Genomic DNA, 22674 nt, shown 5'->3' with positions numbered 1-22674 from the left:
AGTGGAAACTGTCATGGAATAGCAAAGCCGAGTTGGTATTTAATGAGGCAAAGACTGCCATTGCAAAAGCTACTCTACTAGCACAACCAGTTCCGCAGGCATCTGCCACTGCAATTGGTGCTGCACCGCAACAGCAAGTAGGCAAACGCTGACAGCTCTTGGCTTTTTATAGTCAAAAGCTATAGCCATCACAGTGGAACTGGTCTATGTACAACTGTGAACCGTACACTCCATACACGTCCTTTCAGAAGTTTCACCACATATTAGAGGGACAGCAGCTCACCCTGGTCACTAACCACAAGCCACTGATGCACACATTCTGCCAGTGTCCAGAGAAAGCATCATTACATCAGCTGCACCGTCTAGGCTGTATTGGGCAGTTCACCATCCACACCGTTCATGTTGAGGGAGACCTGAATGTGCCAACAGGTACTCTTTTTCTGATTGAAGTGATCCCTGATGCAGTTGATTTTGAAGCTTCTTGCCACAGCACAACAAGGAGACAGCGAGCTGCAAGACCTTTTGATGCAACCATCAGGCCTACTACTCCATCATGTTACATACAATTGTCAAACACACTACCGTATTATCACTTCGCAGCTACCAGACCACAACCGTTTGTCACTGTTGACTTTCTGCAGCAGGCAGTCGCCTCTTTACACGAACACTCACACCCTGTAATACAGACCACTGTGAATGTGGAGAAGTGAACTTTTGTGTGGCCAAACATGGACAAAGATTGTAAGCAACATGTGCATCAATATGTGGCCTGCCAATGGAACAAACTTAGTCAACCCATCAGGGCACCTCCTGGCATACTCATTCCACAGATCCAAAGATTTGAGCACATGCATCTGGACATTGTTGAACTGCTCCCACCATTGGAAGAGTATGCCTACTGTCTCACAGCCATTGACAATTTCACACTCTGGCTGAAGGTATTCCCTGTGGTCGACATTGCTGTCAGAACCATTGCGACTACATTCTCCCAGGAATAGATTGCCTTTTTTGGTGTACCACTAAGAGTTACAACCGACCAAGGAAGGCAAGTCAAATCATACCTCTTCAAAGCACTCTCCTTCCTACAGAGTATGAAGCACATTAGAACAATGGCTTAACTCCTGTCAGGGTACAAATCCTGCAGCTATGTCCCGTTGATCTGAGGTACCAGCAGTCCCGTCACCACTTTGTTTTTGACAAGCCACCTACACATAATTATGTTCTTGTACAGCGTGGCGAAATGCGCAAGCCATTCCAGCCACCTTTCTGCAGACCTTGCAGTGGCCTGGTGTAATGTTAAGCTCTCTCTCCATACAGCTTAAGCATTTTCGTAGACTTACTTGTTGAAGAATGCTGGTTCTGCTTTCTTGCAGCGCCAATGTCTTCTGCTAGCACTGGACGCTTCTCCGAAGATTTCACTGCTAGGCAGGGGAAATTTTCACTCTCTCGCTCTCTCTCTTCTTATTTAAAAAATACGCTACTCTTGGAATATCATTCAATGCACCAGAACATATGTATTTCCACTTTGTACAAAAAAACAACTTAACTTTATGATGTAAGCCCACACATTACTGGGCACCCAGACTGAGTAAATTACACATTTTTGAACACAATTAATACATAAGCTTTTATCATGGCTGACTATCCACGTCCAGTCCACGTACTCTCAACAGCAGTTCAACGTCTAATAAACAGTCACTATTTCGAGTCCCTCCATTTGTTTTTTAACAATACAATACTACATTACTCTTTGCAGCTGGCCACAGAACTTCTGGGCCATATTTGCTTATTCTTGGCAGGTCACGCTGAACACTTGCCAGCACCGACAAATTATCTCCCTTCCAGTTTTGCCTGCACAAACGATAAATGGGTGCAGTATCCCTTGCTCATCCATACGCCCTGCTTTAAAATAATGCGTGTTCGAAACGGCTGTAACACAAGTGTCTCCAGACTTTCGTAAAATTCTGGGGGCATTACATATCCCTCCCCTTAGCTCGAACACTCGTTATTTTGCACACAACATATATTTTAATAATTTTCTTTTCTTAACACTTATCTTGTTACTTTGTACTACATAAAAACATTAGGTACAAAAACTCTCTTCCATCTCTGGTATTTCATTAAGCTGTTGGTAATATCTTTCATAGACATAGTAGTATGATGAACTAATAGTACAACAAGTATTAGCTATTTCCAATAGATTTATCTACTCTTGCTTCCAGGATTGAGCCAAAATAAATCCCTCCCCTTAGCCAGTTTCAAAGTTCAGGTGTTATTCTGAGTAGAGTCTTTACCTTTTTTTAAAGAAGCTGTTGCAATGATAACCACTGGTTTTCTGGGTCTGACAAAACTTAGTTGTACTGGGGTTTTCTCTTTTTGCTATCTCCTCATGCAGAACTTGTCTTTTCTATTTAAAAAAATTTAGAATTCAAATTTACCAGGAGATACTTTCCACTACAATCTCAGGTCACTATACCACCCTTTCCCTTTGGGTTACATTCTATGTAAGGGTTGATACTATGAAAACATCTTCCTCCTCATCCTTGGGTAGGTACGCCCCTTCCATTTATACTAAACTATGGTACAGGTCAATCCCCTTTTTGGTGCCCCTGCCCGCACAGTATAGGTCAGCCTGCTCTGGGTCTGCCTACCTGCCTCTCTTTCTCTCGTTTCATCTATATCGGATACGCCCTCCCTATCTGCTCTAACAATGATTCATAGTCTTGCCTCTTTCGTACTCCTCAGCACACTATTTTATTTAAAATTTCCTCGTAAAATTTCTATCTACCTCTCCTTTCCTCCTCCTGAGTCCTTCAGCGTACCTGCTTAAATTCTTTGCTTGTTCATTGCTTGCAGCTCACTTATATAGCCTTAATAACTAAATATGTTTCGTCCATGGTTGTAACTTTATTTCTTTTTCTTCGGGCTATCCGGTCTGCACAATCCTATCATTCATCAGAAACTTATTTGACTCGATACCTCTGGCTTAATATCTATTTCTTTTTATCTCCATTCATATTACTTTGTACTACTATAGCTATGAACACAGGTGGATATACACTTTGTCCCCCCTTCGTCCTTTAGCTTAAGCTTACTATACCATTTCACTTGAGATGTGCAACTATCATTACTTAGCACATGTGCTCGAGCCCTTCCTGAGCACTACTTCCCCCCTTATCTGTGACGGTCGTTACATCTCCCTGTGCATTACTTGTCTGCGTCTTTGTATTTAATTGTTTGAGTGTGGAAGTGTGATCGTGCGTCCTGATTCTTCGGCCCACTAAGGTTCTTAGTTGAAGATTTATAGAAATCACGGAAAGGAGAAGAACTTCAACGATAGAAGTATATGAATGTGGACAGAGGGAAAGATAGATTGGTACTCTTAAGAGAAGTAAGAAAGGAAGTAAAAGAATTGGTTGCTAAGATCGAAGAAAGAAAGAAAGAAGACAGCCCCAAAGACAGGAAAACCTTCCCACCTCCCTTCCCCAGGATCCCCACTTCGCCAGTACTTAAGTGAGAAGCCAGAGGAGGTATGATGTTCAGCGTCTCCTGCAGAACGGACATTCTCACCATCACCTTGGAAGTCCCCGAAGAAAAGATCTTAGCAACTCCTATGGAACAGCAAATGATAAAGAACCAGTCACACTTGTTTGCGAGGGTTGTATGAAGGGTGTGGTGTGTAGGTCGTGTCTGTGCCTATGCTACCCACCCCTTTCAAAATTAGATATAAACCCTCCCCAATCACATCACACTTTACAAAAAATATAAAACATTCTATAAAAATAGAAATTATATACACTATAATCAAATAGTTATTCAGTTAGTCACTTCACTCTATATTTCATACACATGTTCAGTTTATGTCATCTAGGTATCATTCTTCCTAAACAGTACCATCATATTAAATCTTCTGTTAGAATGTTACGCTGTTAGTTTTATCTCATGCTTAGAAGTTGCTGTTTATTGTGACTCCTTAAATTAGTCATAATTCTGTAGTCATAATTGGACTCTTTCAATACTAATATGATAGGATAGCTTGAGGGATATAAATAGATTACAGGATAGTCGAAGATTTGAAGGGAGTTTGGTGTAGGAAAACCAATGTGGAAGTAACACTGAACCCAACTTGGGAATCGGCGGATGTCACTCCGCCCGTTGACACAGAACGACAGTGTCCCTGGGAGTTTTGTACATATCGTTTTATATCCTAAACGTTATACAGTCCCTTTTCCTCTCCCATCACAGGCTCTACTAAATATTTCGCCCGTGTCAAATGCCAGTCAAAATACTTGCGCATTGTACCCCAAGCATTACTGTGGTATTTAGGATCCCACAAATCTGAGATCAACCTCTCTTGTGCACTTTAAGACCAATATTTTTCCTTAAACTTTCTCTGAAAATCTTACCAGGATGTGAAGTTTTCAATATTTCCTGTGCCCCGTTCTGAAGCTTCACCGTCCAAATGACCTACCGCAAACACTATTTTCTTAGCATCCTCCCAACTTTTAGGCTTGGTTAAACCGTTTTAAGAAATGAGTGGGGTGTACCTCCCTGTCTGGTTTGAATTTAGGAAACTGTCTCGACAAGCCTGAATTTGATTCCCATTGCAAATCAGTTATCATGTCCTTATTTAATATAATATTTTGGGAAACTGTGTCTTTCTCTAGTTTCTCCTGCATAAACTTCAATTCTTTCGTCAAAGTTTCTAAATCGGAAGTTACTATAGGCGAAGAGATATCAACACTTAGTTTCTCTTCAACCTTTTTTCCTATTAATTCTTCTACTTGTTCTTCTAAGCCATTCAAATTTATAAGCTCTGCAGTCATTAACTTTTCTTTGAAGTTCTGTTCTATGGTTTTCACCTGTGATTTGACCCCTAAAATTTGCGCCTGTACTAGGGGAAGCAACTTATCTTGTTTCTGGACATTGGTTTTTAGCGCAGTTAATTCTCGTTCGACCACATCAAATGTAACATTACATACATTTTTCTAAGAGTCGTATTTTTCATTAAATTGTGTTTCCAAATTACTACATTTACAGTCTACATCATATTATAATTTTTGAACTAAACCTTTTAGATGAGGTTCATTTCTTTGTTCTAAATCCTTAAATAAAATATTTGTCTGTTCACTCAGGGAATCGGACAATTCTTTTTTCCATTCTTGCATCTGATTACTTAGGATATTAACTTGAGCCTCTAGTTTTTTGTGTTTTGCAAATTTAACTTAGAGTTTAATTCTGCCTTCAGTTCGTCCTGTTTTGTATCTGTGATTCAAACTGCGCTTTGATAAACCTCATTAATTTGTCTAAATCTGGCCCCTGTTTTTCAATTCCCATAGTCCCAACAGACTCTGTGGATTGGTGTTCTTTTTCCATTGTGTTTTGTTTTGCCTTTAATCTAGTTATCATTAAAAGTACACTGGCTTTGTTCTACAACCCCCCCACAATTCACTAACAATCAAAGGTCTGTAGTAGCTCACCCGGCGTCGGTGGAGGGTGGCGTTGGCACCGGTGTATGGTGGCGTCAGCATTGATGGACGGCAGCGGCGGCGGCGTAGGTGGACGACAGCGGCGGCTTTTGTGGATGGCTGCGTCAGCATTGGTGTGATGCGACATCAGTGTTGGTGTATGGTGGCGTCGGCATTGGTGTACAGCGGCAGCAGCGTTTGCAGACGGCGGCGTTGGCGATTTGAGACTAACTGCAGCGTTGTGCAATTTTCTTGATTCCCTTAATCATTTCACCATTTATCAACACGATATTTCTGGATAAGTATCGTGGAATCGCTCTTGAGCCTTGCTGTTATCGGTGACAATAATTTAACTTACATTACTTGTTATCCATATCGTCATCACTGACAATTCCGCTAGTTGTGTTCACAGCTGAGGGCAATTATTTTTTGCGATAGCCAGGGCACACTGTATCTGTATCTCTCAGAAAAACCGTGAGAGTATTGCAAGGAATCTTTTTGCTGCCCAACTATAAATTGTGAAAATACAGGTACTGAAATATATTTAGTTCATCACAATCACATAGCACACATAACGATTGCACACCTACGATTTGTAGATTTGAAGCAGTGACTTGTAATGTTTACTCTTTAATTCAGCAAGAGACTAAAATAATACTCCGCCTTATTGCCAGTTTACCTTTATCGAACCATGTGCTGCTCCTGATCATAGTTACTTTATGACATTTCGTACAATACAATTGAAACAGGAAATTGACCTCAGTTGTTTTTTTACCATGTTTCACACACGTCTCCCCATGATTATCCACATGATCCCTAAAATCGTGATTCTTCTGTGCGCAATGTTCATCTGTGTCATCCATTTCCACAAAACTTAGTAATTCCACCTCATTAAAAGTGTTTCAGTCCTAAATTTCCAGGTGCTAAAGTTCGTGGCATCAAGCAGTGGTATCCTGTACTTCTCCAGCACCTAAGCCATGACTGTTAATTACATGTTGAATTAATTAAATAGTTTTTCCACCTTTATTTGTTATACTGTAAAACCTGACACCTGGGCCCACAACCTGTTGTTAATAGTAGAAATTACAGGTATTTAGATAAATAATAGTTTAGATGAGCAACAGTAGCACAATTACAACGATGAAGATAGACGGAAAAAAAAGAACCCAGATATAGAAACAAAGAGAAGTTAAAACATAATTATCAACTTGTTGTTACTTCAGCAGCAATTGAATCAGAGCTGTTGTGTTGGAGAGAGAACAGCTCTCAGGGAGTAGTATTTGTTTGCTGGGTACAGGCTTAGCAACCTTGGGGTTCCGAGCTGGGGACTTGTAAGTGCTGCCAGTCCTCTGGCACCATAAGCTCTGAGCATGGTTCAGTGACCACTTTACAGCACAGCACTGGCGTTGTATGTAAGTGGGACCGAGGATCTTGGCTTGACTGCCCAGATAGTGGAGCTGGTTAAAACCTCTGTAACAAGCCCCTCAACCTCAAGGTGTGCAACTTCTCCTCAAACCAGGAAAGAACATGTCCCAGTAGTTAGTGGATTAACGACTTGTCAAGCTATATCGGAAAGACCTTGGAGCGAATGGTTAACCATTGTCTGATCTGGTTGTAAGAGACCGGGCAACTTCTTAGCCCCTCTCAGTGTGGATTCCGAAAATTTCAGTCCACTGTCAACAACCTGATCCTGTAAGAGGAGGCTGTCCAGCATTGTTTCCTACATAAAAATCACTGTCTTGACTTAGTCTTTGACATCAGTAAGGCATACAAAACTACTTAGAAACGCAGTATACCAGAGCAACTTCATCAGTTTGGCTTTCATGACCATGGGAGTGTTCATTTGGTTTTCTGTGCAGTTGTGTTTGTGTATACTTCTGTTTGCAAAAGAGCAGGAGTCCAAAGCTAGTGTGAATGCTGTTTTCTGTTATGTGTTTCTGTTCTCCACACATTGATTTGCTATGAGTGAGTGGTTGCCTTTCCATTATTTTATGTTTTCTTCCAAGTAGGGTAAGAGGAACTTTTCTAATAGAAGGTGGATTATTAGCTGTCTTTTTGAAATTTGAAAGGAATTTAATTTGTCTCTTATTTGGAGAAAGATCATTCTAAAGTTGACTGGTACAGGAAGTTATTTTAAGAAGATGGGTGTGTTATGCAGTAGTATAAAGAGGATCTTACGTAGCTGAGAATGAGAATTTTTTCTATGGTCTTGGGATAGTGGGGTAAGAGATGAAGGTAAATAGAGGGAATGCAATGATTGAGAAGACAATTAAGTAAACACAAGGTGTGACAGACCCTACAATTCTCGGCATAAAGCCATGAACACTGTTTGCAGGCAGGAGTTGAATGGGGGGGGGGGGGGGGGGGGAGATCACAAAATACATTACATGCAAACATTCATCACCAGTTCCAGATTACGTGTATTCTCACATGAAATTCCTTGAAGTGTAGGATCACCATAATCAAGTATGAGGAGTATTCTTGATTCTGAGAATTCCTTGTTAAGCTTGAGATGATATACTCACTCATATTTCTGTGGGGAATGAAATGAAGCAGACCCCTTTGTACAGACTGCAGGTGTATGTCCGGTCCAGCATAAGTGATCATACTTTAGCACAAAAATGTGACCTGTATGATCCAAGAAATGACAAATTATTGTGTGCAGAAGCAATGTGATAATAATTTGTTATAACATAATCTGTTGAACTGTTGTGTGTTTTAGCTCTTCTATTGCATAAAAAAAGTCGAAGTAGATCTTTAGCTGCATAAGATAGGATACAATCATTAAAACATTTGCTTTTCTGTCACTTAAATTGTTGATGTTCAGATGTGTAAGTATTATAACTGCTTATAAATCTTATGAACAGTGATTTAAATGTTAACTACCTTGTTTTATATGGAATGTGGTTATAGGCTACTTATGGTTATGTAAACACTGCAGGTGAAAAAAAAAAACTGAGCTTTTTGGTTAACAAATTTTCTCGTCAGTTATTTGGATTCTGTCTTTGTTCATTAAAGATTGCTTTTTGGCTAGGACCATATTAACACCAGCCAGACTTTTGAGATAGGCCTCATTGTATAATTTTTAACTATTTAAACACAGTATAGTGTTCCTTTCCTTTATCATACATTAAGTTTATTCAGGGTGTATAGGTGGAATGAAACAGTAAATTAATAGTAATGTATTGCCATTCACATTTTGTGTTTGCAGGAAATTCTCACAAGCAGCTTTTTTCTTGGTTATAGTTATGAAAGCACAGTGGTTGCCCTTCACTTATTACAGAATTTCTTTATTTACTTTTCAGAGCCATGTGAAGACCAGAAAGAATGTTCACAAGAAGAATTTGTTAATACAGATGTGGTAGTTGTTCTGGATGGTGATCAGGCAGTGACTGCACATCTCAGGGCTGGTTCTGTAATACAGATTTTTCCTCCTTGGTAAGAAATAGTTGATTACTTTGTTGGATGTTATAATGATGTACAAGATGCCTCACAAACTATTGATCAAACAGAATTGCTGGGCTGGGTGTGTCCTCCTGGGGTCAGAGTGACCTACCCTTCCATTTTAACCTTCCCCAACCTATCACTCTTATCTCCTGAGGAAGGAGTTAATAGTTACAAAAGCTAGGATTTGTCATGTACTTATACATGCAGTCGTCAGTAGTTTGCCCCAAGTTAATTTTCTTTCAGTAGTTTTCCCAAGTAACTTTTCCTTTTCAAACAGTGGATTTAAGTTGGTATGAGAAAACAAAGAATGTTGAATAGAAGCACAGATAATAGATATCCAGTAGCAGAGGGGGCTGTTACTGGAAGTGGAGTGAAGTAAGTGGGATGTGTGATGATGGTGCTGGTGCTGGTGCTGGTGCTGCTGCTGCTGCTGCTGCTGCTGCTGCTGCTGCTTTCCCTGTTGTAGAGTTTATGTCCTCAGTGGTACTAAGTGTGATCATGTTGGGGACTCCACAAACAATAGCTTTGTTTGGATTTTGTGAACCCAAAGTTTGAGTTGTGTGATGGCCAAAATTGTCTGTTCTTTACTAGTTTAAGCAGTGCGGTTGCTTTAGTGATTACTATGAACCTCAAAATATTAGGGTTTTGCATCAACTGTGTTATGTGGCATGGGTTTTTATTTGTGGGATCTAAATCATGGGTTTTTATTTGTGGGATCTAAATCACTGAAATGTCTCTAGAAAGCCATCTCTCTGCAGTTCAGCTGGGTCACTAGGCAGTACCAAAAACCAACCAAGACAGCTTTTGGGATTGGTCTCCTGACCACACTACATGAAACCTACCTATTGCAGTTGAGCGTATTCCACATTTCAGATTGTATCGATCTTTTTCAAATGAAAATATTCAGGTTTTGGAAAAGTGTCCTCTTTGTGTGGCCAGAAGGGACTTGAGTGATATCTGATATAAGTATGTTGAAAGCAAAGGATTTCGATGAGTACCCCATCTTGGCTGAACTGTTTTTCTTACACTAATGGTGTGTTTACTTGCAGTGAAATAGTGCACATAAAGTCAGCTTAACTGTAGGTGGATAAAGTCAGCAGAACTGTGGATGGAATGGGCAGATGAATATGTCACAGAAATGTGGAACATCATGAAAACAGTTAGTGTCAAACTTGAGAAAATAGCTGCATTCACACTTGCAAAAATGCTGATTTTATCCCACTAACCTTGAGGTCTATATCCATAATGACATGCATTATTTCAAATGCCAGAAGTTTTGTCACACTAATATTGAATGAAAAACTTTCCTAATTATGTACAACTTACTGCCAATTAAAACTGAGACACCAAGAATGAAAATTTACATACTGTGTATATGCCGTGTAGTAGAAATAATGCACAATTAAATTTACAGGTGATTTGAGTGTACACAGGGTCTGAAATTTAGTACACAGGGCTGTGAACTCTGGTAGAAACAATCACTTTATCGTGGCTGGGCATTGAGCCCAACTGGACTAAGTTATAGGTACAGGGACATAATGTGCTGTTTCAACTGTGCCAGAGTTCATCAATCATAGTGTCTGGCAAGTTGTGATGTGCCAGCCTCACAGCAACCTATTGCCATAATATATGTTTTCATTCGACGAGATACCTGGAGAATGTGCTGGCCAGGGCAACAGCCAAACACTGCCTGTGTCAATGAAAGTCAGCACAGGATGAGTAACATGTATTCTTACATTATCTTCTTGAAAGATGACATCATGGGGAGCTTAGAGACAGGGCACAGAACAGAACACTCTCCGTAACATACCAGAAATGTAACTGTTGCTGTTCAAATTACCATCTGTGTGAATTAGAGATGATTGGATTGTGTATGAATGGTAGTCCAAGCCATCATGCAATGTGGTGAAGCTATATGATGTCAATGAATGCACTTGTTCTCGTCAGAGTCTCCACACATGTTTTAAGTGTCATGAATTTCTTTGCAGAACTGAGACACATCTGAAAAGACGATGTGGAAAAACTCTTGTGTCAAGTATTAATATTGGATGCACAACTGCCAGTGTGCCTCTCTCTGCTGCCATATCAGGGGAAGCCCTAACAATGTTTGCTGTGCTTTCATCTGTAGTGCTCCAGGCATGATCGCACTGCCGTGTGGGTACTTATTGTGCTGCAAAAAACCTGATTTTTTGACTCTAGGTGTATTGTGTACAATTCTCCACAGCTGAGTGAACAGTATATACATAGTCTCAGGTTCTGGATGCCCGGGACTGCTGCAATGCTATGCTCCATTGAGTACAGCCCTCCTGAACTCATTTCACATTTGCTTAGCAGTTGTGGCATCTCGAACAGTACAAACGGCAATATTGTGGAATGATAAACTACAGTCTTGTGAGGCCATGATCGTGCTGCTGTTGAATTCTAACAGGTGCATTAGACATTTATCTTTCTTATGTGAGGCATAACGTAGTTTTACCACAAACGAACTACATTCAAATGTGATGACTGAGCAAAATTTGCTGCATAATCTTTCCCTATATATGGTATGCAGATGTCATTACTGTTGCCTACATTGTGTGGTTAAGCTGAAATGCTAATGAAGCAGGTAGTATAATTCATGTCAGTTTGTCTTGATGGTATTGCAGTTTTAATGGCCAGCAGTGTACATCTGTGCCGATTTTATCCACCTTAATTTAGTGTCTTTGTCACTAATGCCATTTGTTGATTTAAATGTCAGAAATTTGAACATACCATTATGGGATGTAAAGCAATATGTGGGACCTGTGGCATAACAGCACTGTGAGAAGGAGCACTGTGTGTGTCCCCAGAAGCCTACATTAACTGCTCAAGAAGTTATCACTGAAGTAGTTGAATGCATTGGGTATCCATTGTAATGAAAAAATTACGGAACTGAAAGTGTATAAGGCTATCCAGTTAGTCGTCAGTACAGCATATTTTCCAAAACTTCAGTGAAGAGTAAATCAAAGCACAGTGGAACCTCGCATAGCGGCATAATTCATTCCAAAATCTCACCCATAGTGCGAAACACTCTTATAGCGAAACAATTTATCCCATATTAATTAATGTAAAATACAATAATGTGTTCCATGCAGAAAAAGTACTAAAAGTTTTATCTTATTCATGCATTTTATTGAAAGAAAATTATACGTACAGTATTATTTACTTTATTATTCATGATACATGACTAATTCTTTTATTAGGAAGCTATCTGTAGTCATGTGTATGTTGATGCTTCAACACTTGGCAGAAATGCGACACAGCTTTATTGTCAAATAAATTTCTGGCGTGCATAACCACTGCTGTGTTAGGGTGATGATTTTCAGTGTATGATGCAAACAATTCCCATGCTTTCAGCACTTCTCTTATTGTGCCAGAAGATTGCTGGATTGCTGTTACCACCACCACCACCACCACCACCTCCTCCTCCTCCTCTTCCTCCTCCTCCTCCTCCTCTTCTTCTTCTTCTTCTTCTTCTTCCCCTGAACTCCTCGCCACAACTTCTTGCTGTGAAACATAATGCAACTCCATAACCTCTTCGGCGATCATTTCTTGGTTGTGATCTTCCACAAGCTCATTAATATCTTTTTTATCCACTTCTAGACCCATGTCTTTGGCCAAAGACACCATCTCATTGACTACAGGCTCCACAGGTACTGACTGAAATGCCCCAGAGTCACATTTGACAATGCATTCCGGTCAAAGCTTCTTCCAAGCAGAAGTGAAAGTTCTCTTGGTAACCCCTTCCCATGCCTTTTCAATCATCTAGACACAGGCAATGATGTTGAAATGATATTTCCCAAACTCTCTGAGAGTGAGATGGTCAGGTTCAGTCAACTCAAAGCAATGCTCGAAGAGTGCTATAGCGTAGAGCTTCTTAAAATTTAGAAACAATCTGTTGGTCCATAGGCTGGAGTAACAGAGTGGTTTTGGGAAGCCGAAATTGGATCTTGATGAATTGGAATTCTTCAAGGAGGCAGTCTTGTAGGCCTGAAGAATGGGCAGGAGCGTTGTCCATAACAAGGGAGATGTGGAGTGGCAGATTTAATTCAAGCAATATTTTTGCACTGAAGGACCAAACACTTCATTGATCCAATCACAAAAAAGATCAGTCTTGTTGTTGGGCCTCCACACCACATTCAACCTGCTCTTCTGGACTTTACACTTCTTGAAGGCTCGTAAAGTTTCTGAATGGTAAACAAGGAGTGGTCTAATTTTCAAATCACCACTTACATTGTCACATAATAGCAGCGTGAGATGGTCTTTCATTGTCTTGTGACTGGGCAATGCATTCTCTTCTGCTGTTATAAAGGTATGCTTCGGCTTCTTTTTCCAGCATTAAACCCATCTTGCCACAATTAAAAACATGTTGCGGCATATAACCCTTGGAAACTATGAGCATCTTGAAGTTGCTAATGCAGTTCTCTTCTGCCTCTGTGTCGGAGATGGCTGCTTCGCTATGCCTCACAATGCTGTGGATGCCGGTTCTTCTCTAAAACTTTTCGAACCACCCACGGCTTTCCTTAAGTACCCCTTTGGCCACTGATGATCCTGGCGTCCTCTTAATGAGGTTGGCAAAAACCATTCTCATCTTCTCACAAATGATGTTTCCATTAATAGTGTCGGCTTGCAATTGCTTTTCATTTATCCATTTAAGGAGCAACCTCTCGACGTTGTCCAGAATTTGAAACCGTTGTTTAGATACTCTTGTCACTCCCTTTGAAGCATCTATCTACTTAATCTTGTCCTTGTTCTTGAGGATAGTGCAAATAGTTTATGTAGACCAATTGTATATGTGTGCTAAATCAGCAATGCCCACACCACGCTCGCGTTTTTCAGTGATTTTGTGTTTCATTTGTAAGGTCATTTTCTTTATCTTATGGTCATCATCTTCGGCTTTGTCTCCAGGGAATTTCGTATCAAGGTTATTAAAATTTTCACACAAAAAAACAATGCATTAACACAAGTTTAGAAAACTGTGTGATCACAGTCTGCACTAAGATGTAGCAGAAAGAGCGCTAAACCCAGTCTGCAGTACGTATTAGAGCCATTGTTCATATGCTGCTGTTGACAATGAAAGATATTCGTATTGTTGAACATTTCCGCCACTACACGTGAATGGCTGGTGACTTCACACAAAAATGTTGTCACTCATTATGCAAAACATCGCTTGTTAAGTGAGTTATTTTTCTTTCAGTTTTTTTGCTCACTATGCGATAAGCGTATTATAGGGGGGTGCTTGTTAAGCGAGGTTCCACTTTACTTAAATATAGACTAAGACAGATTGCTACTTACCATAAAGAAGACATTTCAAGTTGCTGACAGGCACAATTAAAGGAACTTATCTAAAATTTTTGCCCACAGCTTACATCAGTAAAAGAGGCATTCTGGCACAAGATGCTGGAGTTGGCAGTTTGTGTGTGTGTTTATATGTGTGTGTGTGTGTGTGTGTGTGTGTGTGTGTGGGCACGCGCGCGCTTGTGTATGTGAGTGGTGTGTGTCTCTCTTTTACTGATGAAGGCTGTGGCCAAAAGCTTTATGTAAGGGTCTTTTAATTGTGCCTGTCCGCAGCTTGATGTGTCTTCTTTATGGTAGGTAGCAATCTGTCTTTTCCTACATTGTTGATATTCCTACCTGGAGTTTCCATTATTTGATGAAATGTAACTAAGTTCATCAAGGCACTTACAAAGAAATGTTAAATGCACTTGCAGAATTTCTGTTATTATCATGTCACTTGTAGTTTTAAGCCACTCCTCACAAGTTGAGTTATCACTGTGAGTTAAGCATCTACACCTTCACAGAAAGTGCATACAGAAAATGTCGTACTCTTGTGCACCTCTTCTCTCTGTGAACTCTGGCAGAAAATATCTGCAGGGGAACAGAGAAGAAATCTTACAAAAATGGGGACTGAATGAATGGAGTGGAGGCTCTCAGCATTCTCTGAAGAGGTTAATTCTGTTAGTTTCTTCATTCACATATCAGTACTTTGCCTCACAGGAGAGGAAGAGGAAGGAAGTTGCCTCACTGATAAATGACCCTCAAATTATAGTGAACCCTATTCAGATGCAGAATTCTTGTGGAATAACTAAAACTTTCAGGAGAGTAAGGATCCCGTCCTTTGTTGTAGGAGAGATGTCCCTGTGCTACGGAGATAAGCTACTGCAAGACACTCAAAATTTTTCCGTTGAACAGCAAATATTCTAACAGGTTCTGTAGAACTGCACACGTTATTGTGTTGCTCTGTATGATATTCGTTTACCATAAAAGAAGTTATTGAAAACATCTCCTCCATTCGTTCTACTCATAGCAAATTATCTGGGATACTATATGCACCAATGCCAGATGATGGAGGTACTGAAAGCCTCATATCAAGAGAGGAATCATATCTTCATAATATAAATGGTAACACTGAGACAGTGTCCAGTATCTGCTATAGCATATCACACAGCAAGCTGGCAATACACGTATCCCAAGTCCTTTGCTCACTATAGGATGGTGATTGTACTGTAGATGAATGACAGATATTGATCTGCAGGTACAGAGGGATTGTTTGCAAGGCTATCCTTGATTTATATTATCCTATGTATGTATCTTACATTTTTTTCTCCAGTAACCTGCAATATTTCAAGCACTGTGTAAAAATTTTTTTGATCAGCGTGTTGCTTTATCTCTCTTAGTTCTATGTAATGAAGCTTTAGTTGTTTAATTGCTGCAATTAAAAGCTTCTCCTTGAGCTTTCTATGGCTCTGCACCTTTGTTCATTGTGCCATAAGTCCCTTTTTCTCCAATCAACCCTTCCCCCACACTTTCCCTATCTGCTCCACCAAACCCGAATGACCCTGTTTCAGTAGTTGGAAAGTAGTTTGCTCTTTGCTGTTAACATGCATTACTCAGTGTGCAGACAATTGTATTGATCTTAAAGATTATTTTTCCCCAACAGATTTTCTTTCCAAATAAGATAAATGACTAAATATACAGGTTAGCATACATTGCTGTTGAATTCCTTGCAACAATATTACTGAGATAAGTGCACCATCGGTTAAGACATGAATCATACACTGCAGAAGGGTTGTTTACATTACAGTAATGCTGGTTTATGTTTTCTGCAGTTACACTGAATCACTTCAGATGAATGCTGGGACGTTCCTTTATATGCTTTTGCAAGTGAGCTTGCTCTGCATCTCTAATGATGTTGATGAGATTCTAATATTTAACCTTCTATCCTTCCTTCCTACAGTAACATGATATTCAATATCAGTAGCAAGATCATTATGGATGTTTCAAAATAAATGAAGAAAACTTAGGCACTCCAACCAAGTTGACAGAATGACATCGGAAACAAAACACTCTCTCTCTTTATCAGATGTAAATTGCATAAAGGCTCCATGTAGCTGGGAATACTCATTTGATAAAACATAGATAAAAGTATGCTGGATGAATCTAAAGAAAATAGCATAGTGCCAAGAAAATAAGTGATCAAAATGGCTCCAGGTAAAATAGGTGTAGGTATAGGCATAGCAAGAATATGTGAGAGTGTATTGTTACAGGTGACTAGAATGAATGTGGGCCCTACTGGCACTAAAATGTAGTTCCATAGTTCTAGTTGCTAAGTTGTGGAGATGTTCAATTGAGATATGTGAAAAGTTTGGCTCGAAAGAGCAACATGAGATAGTGCATGATTGTCGTAGGTTAAGTGTGAGACATGTATTGTCTGTCTGCTTTTGTGGATTTCATCTTCACCTATCATTTTGTTTTCATATTGCCAGTAAAGTCACAGAGAGAACTGTATCATTGTAGATATTTGTGCTCTATGTCTGATCTTGTTCAAAAATTGAATGAGCATTTTTCATCATGGATGTACTGAGGGTACTAAGACGATGCTGTAGTGGATGTAATACTAAATTGAAATGTCTGTCTAGTTTGATTGAGCTAAGATAGATACACACAAGTTTGACCATACATATAAAGAAACAAAACTGTATACATACAAAGAAAAGTACAATTAAGCAAAAAAATAAAAAATAAAAAATAAAAAAGACCTTACAAGCAGATCTCATACACTTTACGAAATGGATCAAAACAATGCAGTAAAGTAGGCTATTCCAGCTCGAGTGCCCCACTGTGCACTGCAGGCAGCCAGGTGCCCGTGGACTGCAGTGCAGGCAGTCAGGCAGCCAGGGCATAGCGTATGCTCTGTACTACCCTGGCGTCATGCCTATGGGCAGAGCACGTGCAATAGATCTAGCTGGTGGGTAGCCTATACTAGCTGCGTTTGACAGTGAGCAGGCCGACAGTTGTTCTCCATTGCCCATCTCCCATGGGGCTGTGTTAGAACAGCCTACAATACAGCATTCAGCCGTTATGAATGATGCATCCTGGAGACTAATCAATAAACTTCATAAAATTACCTGCAAAGTGGGCAGTGAACCAGTCAGTATTAGTCATGAATACCAGCTAGTAAAGTATCCCAATCCAATATGTAATACAGAGTGCGTTCAATAAGTAATGCGACCAATGTTTTTCTGATGCAATGGTCCACCACAGCGAGTTGTAACTGGCTGGGCGAAGTGGAGGGGGATGTTAGCTTCAAAACGCTCTTTGTCTCATTCGACTGCGAGCTGCTGGAAAATCAGGATATGCGTTTCTGTCAACCCCATTTTGATTTTATGTAACAAGGCACAATGGATCATTCTGTAGAGCAATGGTACGCTATCAAATTTTGCGTTAAACTTGGGAAGTCCGCCACCGAAACATTTCCATTACTTCAGCGTGCCTCTGGGCACACAAGTTGTTCATGGAGGGCCGAGAGGAGATCATGGACGAACCTCAAAGTGGACAGCCATCAACCGCATGAGTCGACGAAAATGTGACGCGTGTGCACAATTGTTTGAACTCTGACAGACAGCTGAGCCTTCAATTGATAGCACAAACTCTAAACATGTCAAAAGCAACCGTTTTTCACATTGTGACCGAAGATTTGAACATGAGAAAGGTGTATGCAAAACTCGCCCCAAAAGTGTTGACTGATGAATACAAGCACATGCGAGTGCTTCGGTGCCGAGAAACGTTGGAAATGTGTGAAAATGATCCTCATTTTGTAAACTCAGTTATCGCTGGCGATGAGTTGTGGATTTTTGAGTATGACCCTGAGACAAAAAGGCAGAGTTCAGAGTGGCACTCCCCATCATCGTCCCATCCCGAGAAGGCACGCATGAGCAATTCCAGGATCAAAACCATGCTCATTTTCTTCTTTGACGTCAGAGGCATTGTCCACCACGAATTTGTACCTACTGGGACTATAATGGACTCAGCTTTCTACTTGGAAGTGCTCAAAAAACAGAAAAGGAGGGTATCACGCTGCCGAAGCGACATCAAGGACATGTGGAAAGTTCACCACAAAAATGTTTCGAGTCACACCACCTTCATTGTCAATGACTTCCTGGCCAGGACCAACACCCCATTGGTTCCCCAGCCTCCCTACAGTCCTGACCTGGTTCCCGCTGACTCTTTTTTGTTTCCTTGGTTGAAAGGAGTCATGAAAGGAAAACATTGGGACGCAATTGAAAGCATCCAGGCGCTTATTACATCAGCTCTAAAGGACATTACGGAAAAGGCATTCCAGGATGCCTTCCAGGCATGGAAACACTGCCTCCAAAAGTGCATCAATGCAAGAGGGTGCTATTTTGAAAATTTTTGATTATTTGTACAAATATATTTAATAAATGATTTTTTTTATGAATTTGGTCGCATTGTTTATGGAATGCACCTTGTATGTTATTTCTGCTTTTGACTATCCGCATCTTGTTACAGATTTCCATGCTAAGAAACAAAGTTATATCATACACTATCAGTGCTTTTCATTTGTCGTGGTGAACAAAACACTCATTTGTTTGGTATGGTATCTCGAGGGTGGTGATAAATGTGTGAATGAAACCATCAAAGCTATTACTTATCTTATAACTTTAGTAATAGAGAAAACATAAATCCAAGTGTTATTCGGCCAGTGCCACTGAGGAAAGTAAAGAACTAGTTTCAAATCACTGACTGAAATTGCTAACCCAGCCATCAGTAAAGTACTTGAAACTGTCATTCCATCTTAACTGACAGTATTTTTTTCATTACACAAAATCAAGGCATGGATTAAGGAAAGATCTAAGTACAGCCACTGGTGTTAGCAGATTTTTCCATGACGTGTGCAGTATATTCAACAGGATACGCACACTGCTGGAATGTATCTAGACCTCACCAGTGCTCTTGGATTAGTAAACCACGGACTTCTCTTAAAGAAATTGAGGGGTACAGTGTCAAGGATATATCAATGAAATTGCCAGTGTTGGCAGCCCTGGCACAGACTGCACATGCTTGAATATAGAGCTCATGAAGATAAGTAGTTAATTCTATAATAACTGCCAATTAAGTTAATATTACACCATAAGGAAATTAATTAGAGTCTGTTTCATATTTTTTAATTGAAGGTTTCACTCATTCTTAAAAAAAAAAACCCTAAGGGCCGGTTTCCACGTACTTTAGATGTAGCTTTACATACAAATTTAAGGCGTTTGCTTAAGTATTAAGTGAAGAATTTTGGTTGTTTTCATTACATATATATTTGGTAGTGCCGTATCTGCTCAGGTAATTAAAGGTTTTAAGTTCTATCTTTTATTTTCTTTCAAAATTCTTGAACTACATATCACACACACACACACACACACACACACACACACACACACACACACACACAATCCTAGGCCTAATTTTTTAGGTATACAAGTTCTGATTTTTGACTTTAGTTTAAGTGCATTGCATTACTATATTAATAGTATACACGTATATTATTGTTCCCCATGATTTTAGTGACTCTTGAGATCTGTAGTTCATAGAATACTACTGTTATTGCCTAGATAAATTTTGTAAAAATATTGTAAACAACCATGAGCGAGAAGTGTTTGAGCTGCTGTAGGAAAGTTAGTTCAGGGGTTTTGTGCAGCCGTTGTGACAGATGGCTACATTGGTGGGAATGTAGTGGCATGGGAATTGGGGAAGTAAAAAATGGATCTCTTCCTTGGTGTTGTAGAGCATGTTCAAGGGATAGGAAAATACCTGAACAGGAAGGGAAGATTAGAGCCCTAAAGGCTGAACTGGATCGTGCTAGGGATGAACTGATGAGGCCAAGGGGGGAGAAAAGCAAAGATAGGTGGGAAGTGGTAGGGAGGGACAGGGGCCACAGAAAGAGAACAGTATCTGACAGTTTCATCATTGTTCAAACAACAGATTTGCCTTGCTACCTCAGCCAGCTAAGGAAGAGGCTCAAGTAGATGTAAGTGTAGTCAGCACTCAACAGACCTTCACTAGGAAACCAACTGATTAAAAAAGTTGGAGGAAATTTCTCTTGTTAGGTACTAGTCGTGGAAGAGGCATGGGCCAGATCTTGCAGGAAAAATTAGGTGACGGGTACCAGGTCACAAGTATTTTCAAGCCCACTGCATGTCTTAGCCAAGTGATAGAGGATGTAGGATCATTATGCAAGGGTTATTACAAAGCAGATCATGTTGTGATAGTGGGTGGAGTGGTAAACAGTATTGATAGGGATCAGGGCTACAATTTGAGTGTGATCTGGTAAAAGTAGCATCTGCAATGAACCATACAAATGTTGACTTGGTTGCTGCTTTCATGCGGTATGATTGGCCCCAATTGAACAGGAGTGTCAATATGGAGCTAGATCAGCTGTCTCAGGTGGCTGCTTTGTCAGGCATAGGTTTGGTTCCTGTTGGTGGTATTGCTAGGTGGGACTTCACCAGACATGCCCTGCATCTCAATAGGGAAGGGAAGGGTAAATTGGCTGGGATGATAGTAAAATCGTTAAGGGGGGGGGGGGGCACTGTAACTCATGGGAGTACTTTTTTAGGCTAAGATTGGTGTCCAGTCATCCAACATTGATTGAAATTAAGCTTAATGAGGAACTCATCAAGCAAGTACTAGAGATGTTAAAATATCACAAGATTATCATACAGTAAAGTGGAAAATAATGTCAGTATGTCATATGATTCTCATAAAAGGATAGTGAAAAATAATGTTAGTATATTGCATCAGAATATGGGGATTAAAAAACAAAGTATATGAGCTTCTTGTTTGTTTAGAGGCTGGAATAGATGTACTACGCCTGTCTGAACATCATGTAGTCACAGATATGGAAACAGTAAATGTCGATGGATATAAGCTTTCAGCACACGTAAGTAGACACACTGGAGAAAGGAGTTGCCATATATGTTAAAATCTGCCGTAGTGTGAAAAATTTGGAAACTAAAAAAAATTTATGTAGAACAACATATAGAAGCCTGTGTGTTTGACCTTAAACTAAATAATTGTGTTTTTATAATGGTAGCTGTGTATAGGTTCCCATTGCAAAATTTTCAGTTATTATTGAAAAACTTGAATTATTTGTTGTGCTATCTGTCAGACAGACGGAAGCAAATTATTGTTTGTGGGGATTTCAATGTAGATTTTCTGAAAGAGTCCGATAGAAAACTTGACCTTGAAGTATTACTTAGTTCTTTCAATTTGACGTCAGTTATCGATTTTCCTACTCAGCTGGTACAGGAAAGCAGCACACTGATAGATAATGTTTTTATAGACAAAGATAAATTTACTCAAATAAAAACTTTTCCTGTCAACAATGGTCTGTCTGATCATGATGCACAGCTAGTTACAGTGTATGACATAGCTCCATACAGTAAAGCAAAACAGTCCTCCAACATTGTGCATTCAATTAACGATTCAACAACTGAAAATTTGAGGGAAAACTTACAACAGTTAGACTGGGAACCTGATGCTAATTTAAAATAAACCACTTCATGATACCTTTGTGGATATATTTGAAAACAGTTTCACTAAGAAAACAGTGAAGTATAATTGTAAGAAACCATCTAAAAAAACATGGTTTATAAAAGGGATTAAAATATCTTGTATACAGAAAAGGGAAATGTATCTTATACTAGGAGTAGTAATGACCCAGAAACAGTGAAACATTATAAAAACTGCTGCACTGTATTAAGAAAACTTGTTAAAAGTCCAGAAGTATGTGCATTATGTCTGAGATTAGCACATCTGATAATAAAATTAAAACAATTTGGAATATTATTAAAGGGTAACAGGTCAACCGAGAGCACAGGAAGACTGTATTTCTATCAAACTCAATGAAAAGTTTGTTAACAAGAAGTCAGAAGTCAAAAACATTTTTAATAATCATTTTTTAAGTATTTTAGAGAAAATAGAATCCCGCATATTCATTAGAAAATGCAAGGCAGTATATGGAAGAGGCAATACCTATGCAATTTGGTAAAACTGAAATTCAACTCACGTCTCCTACTGAAATAGGAAAATAATAAATCACTCAAAAGTAAAAGCTCACATGGAATTGGTGGCATTTCCAACAGAGTACTAAAAGCTTACTCCCAACAGATAAGTAGGATTCTGAGCCACATATGTAGTAGCTCACTGAAATACCGCATTTTCCCAGATAGACTGAAGTACGCTATTGTTAAACCATTGCATAAAAAAGTGGATAGGTCTGATTCTAACAACTACTGCCCAATCTAACTTCTGACAGCTGTATCCAAAATTCTTGAAAAAGTAATTCATTCAAGAGTAGCATCACATATTTGTAAAAATGAAGTACTAACAAAACATGAGTTTGGTTTTCAGAAAGGCTTTTCAACAGAAAATGCTATATATGCTTTCACTG

At 39.6% G+C, this 22674-nt stretch overlaps 1 protein-coding gene across 1 annotated transcript in view; it reads left to right on the top strand.

Annotated features, from left to right (window-relative positions):
• LOC124619945 overlaps nt 1–9992 on the top strand; it is a 74008-nt gene extending 64016 nt beyond the window's left edge. Inside the window, exons 5-6 of the mRNA XM_047146607.1 lie at nt 8774–8906; nt 9965–9992. Coding sequence (XP_047002563.1) covers nt 8774–8906; nt 9965–9992 — 161 coding nt within the window. The remainder of the gene's footprint in view (nt 1–8773; nt 8907–9964) is intronic.
• The last annotated feature ends 12682 nt before the right edge of the window (nt 9993–22674 follow it).

Source organism: Schistocerca americana, chromosome 6 (assembly GCF_021461395.2).
Source record: "Schistocerca americana isolate TAMUIC-IGC-003095 chromosome 6, iqSchAmer2.1, whole genome shotgun sequence".
Classification (NCBI taxonomy): Eukaryota; Metazoa; Arthropoda; class Insecta; order Orthoptera; family Acrididae; genus Schistocerca; species Schistocerca americana.
The sequence above is the reverse complement of the archived record's forward strand: the minus strand, read 5'-3'. Positions and strand labels throughout refer to the sequence as shown.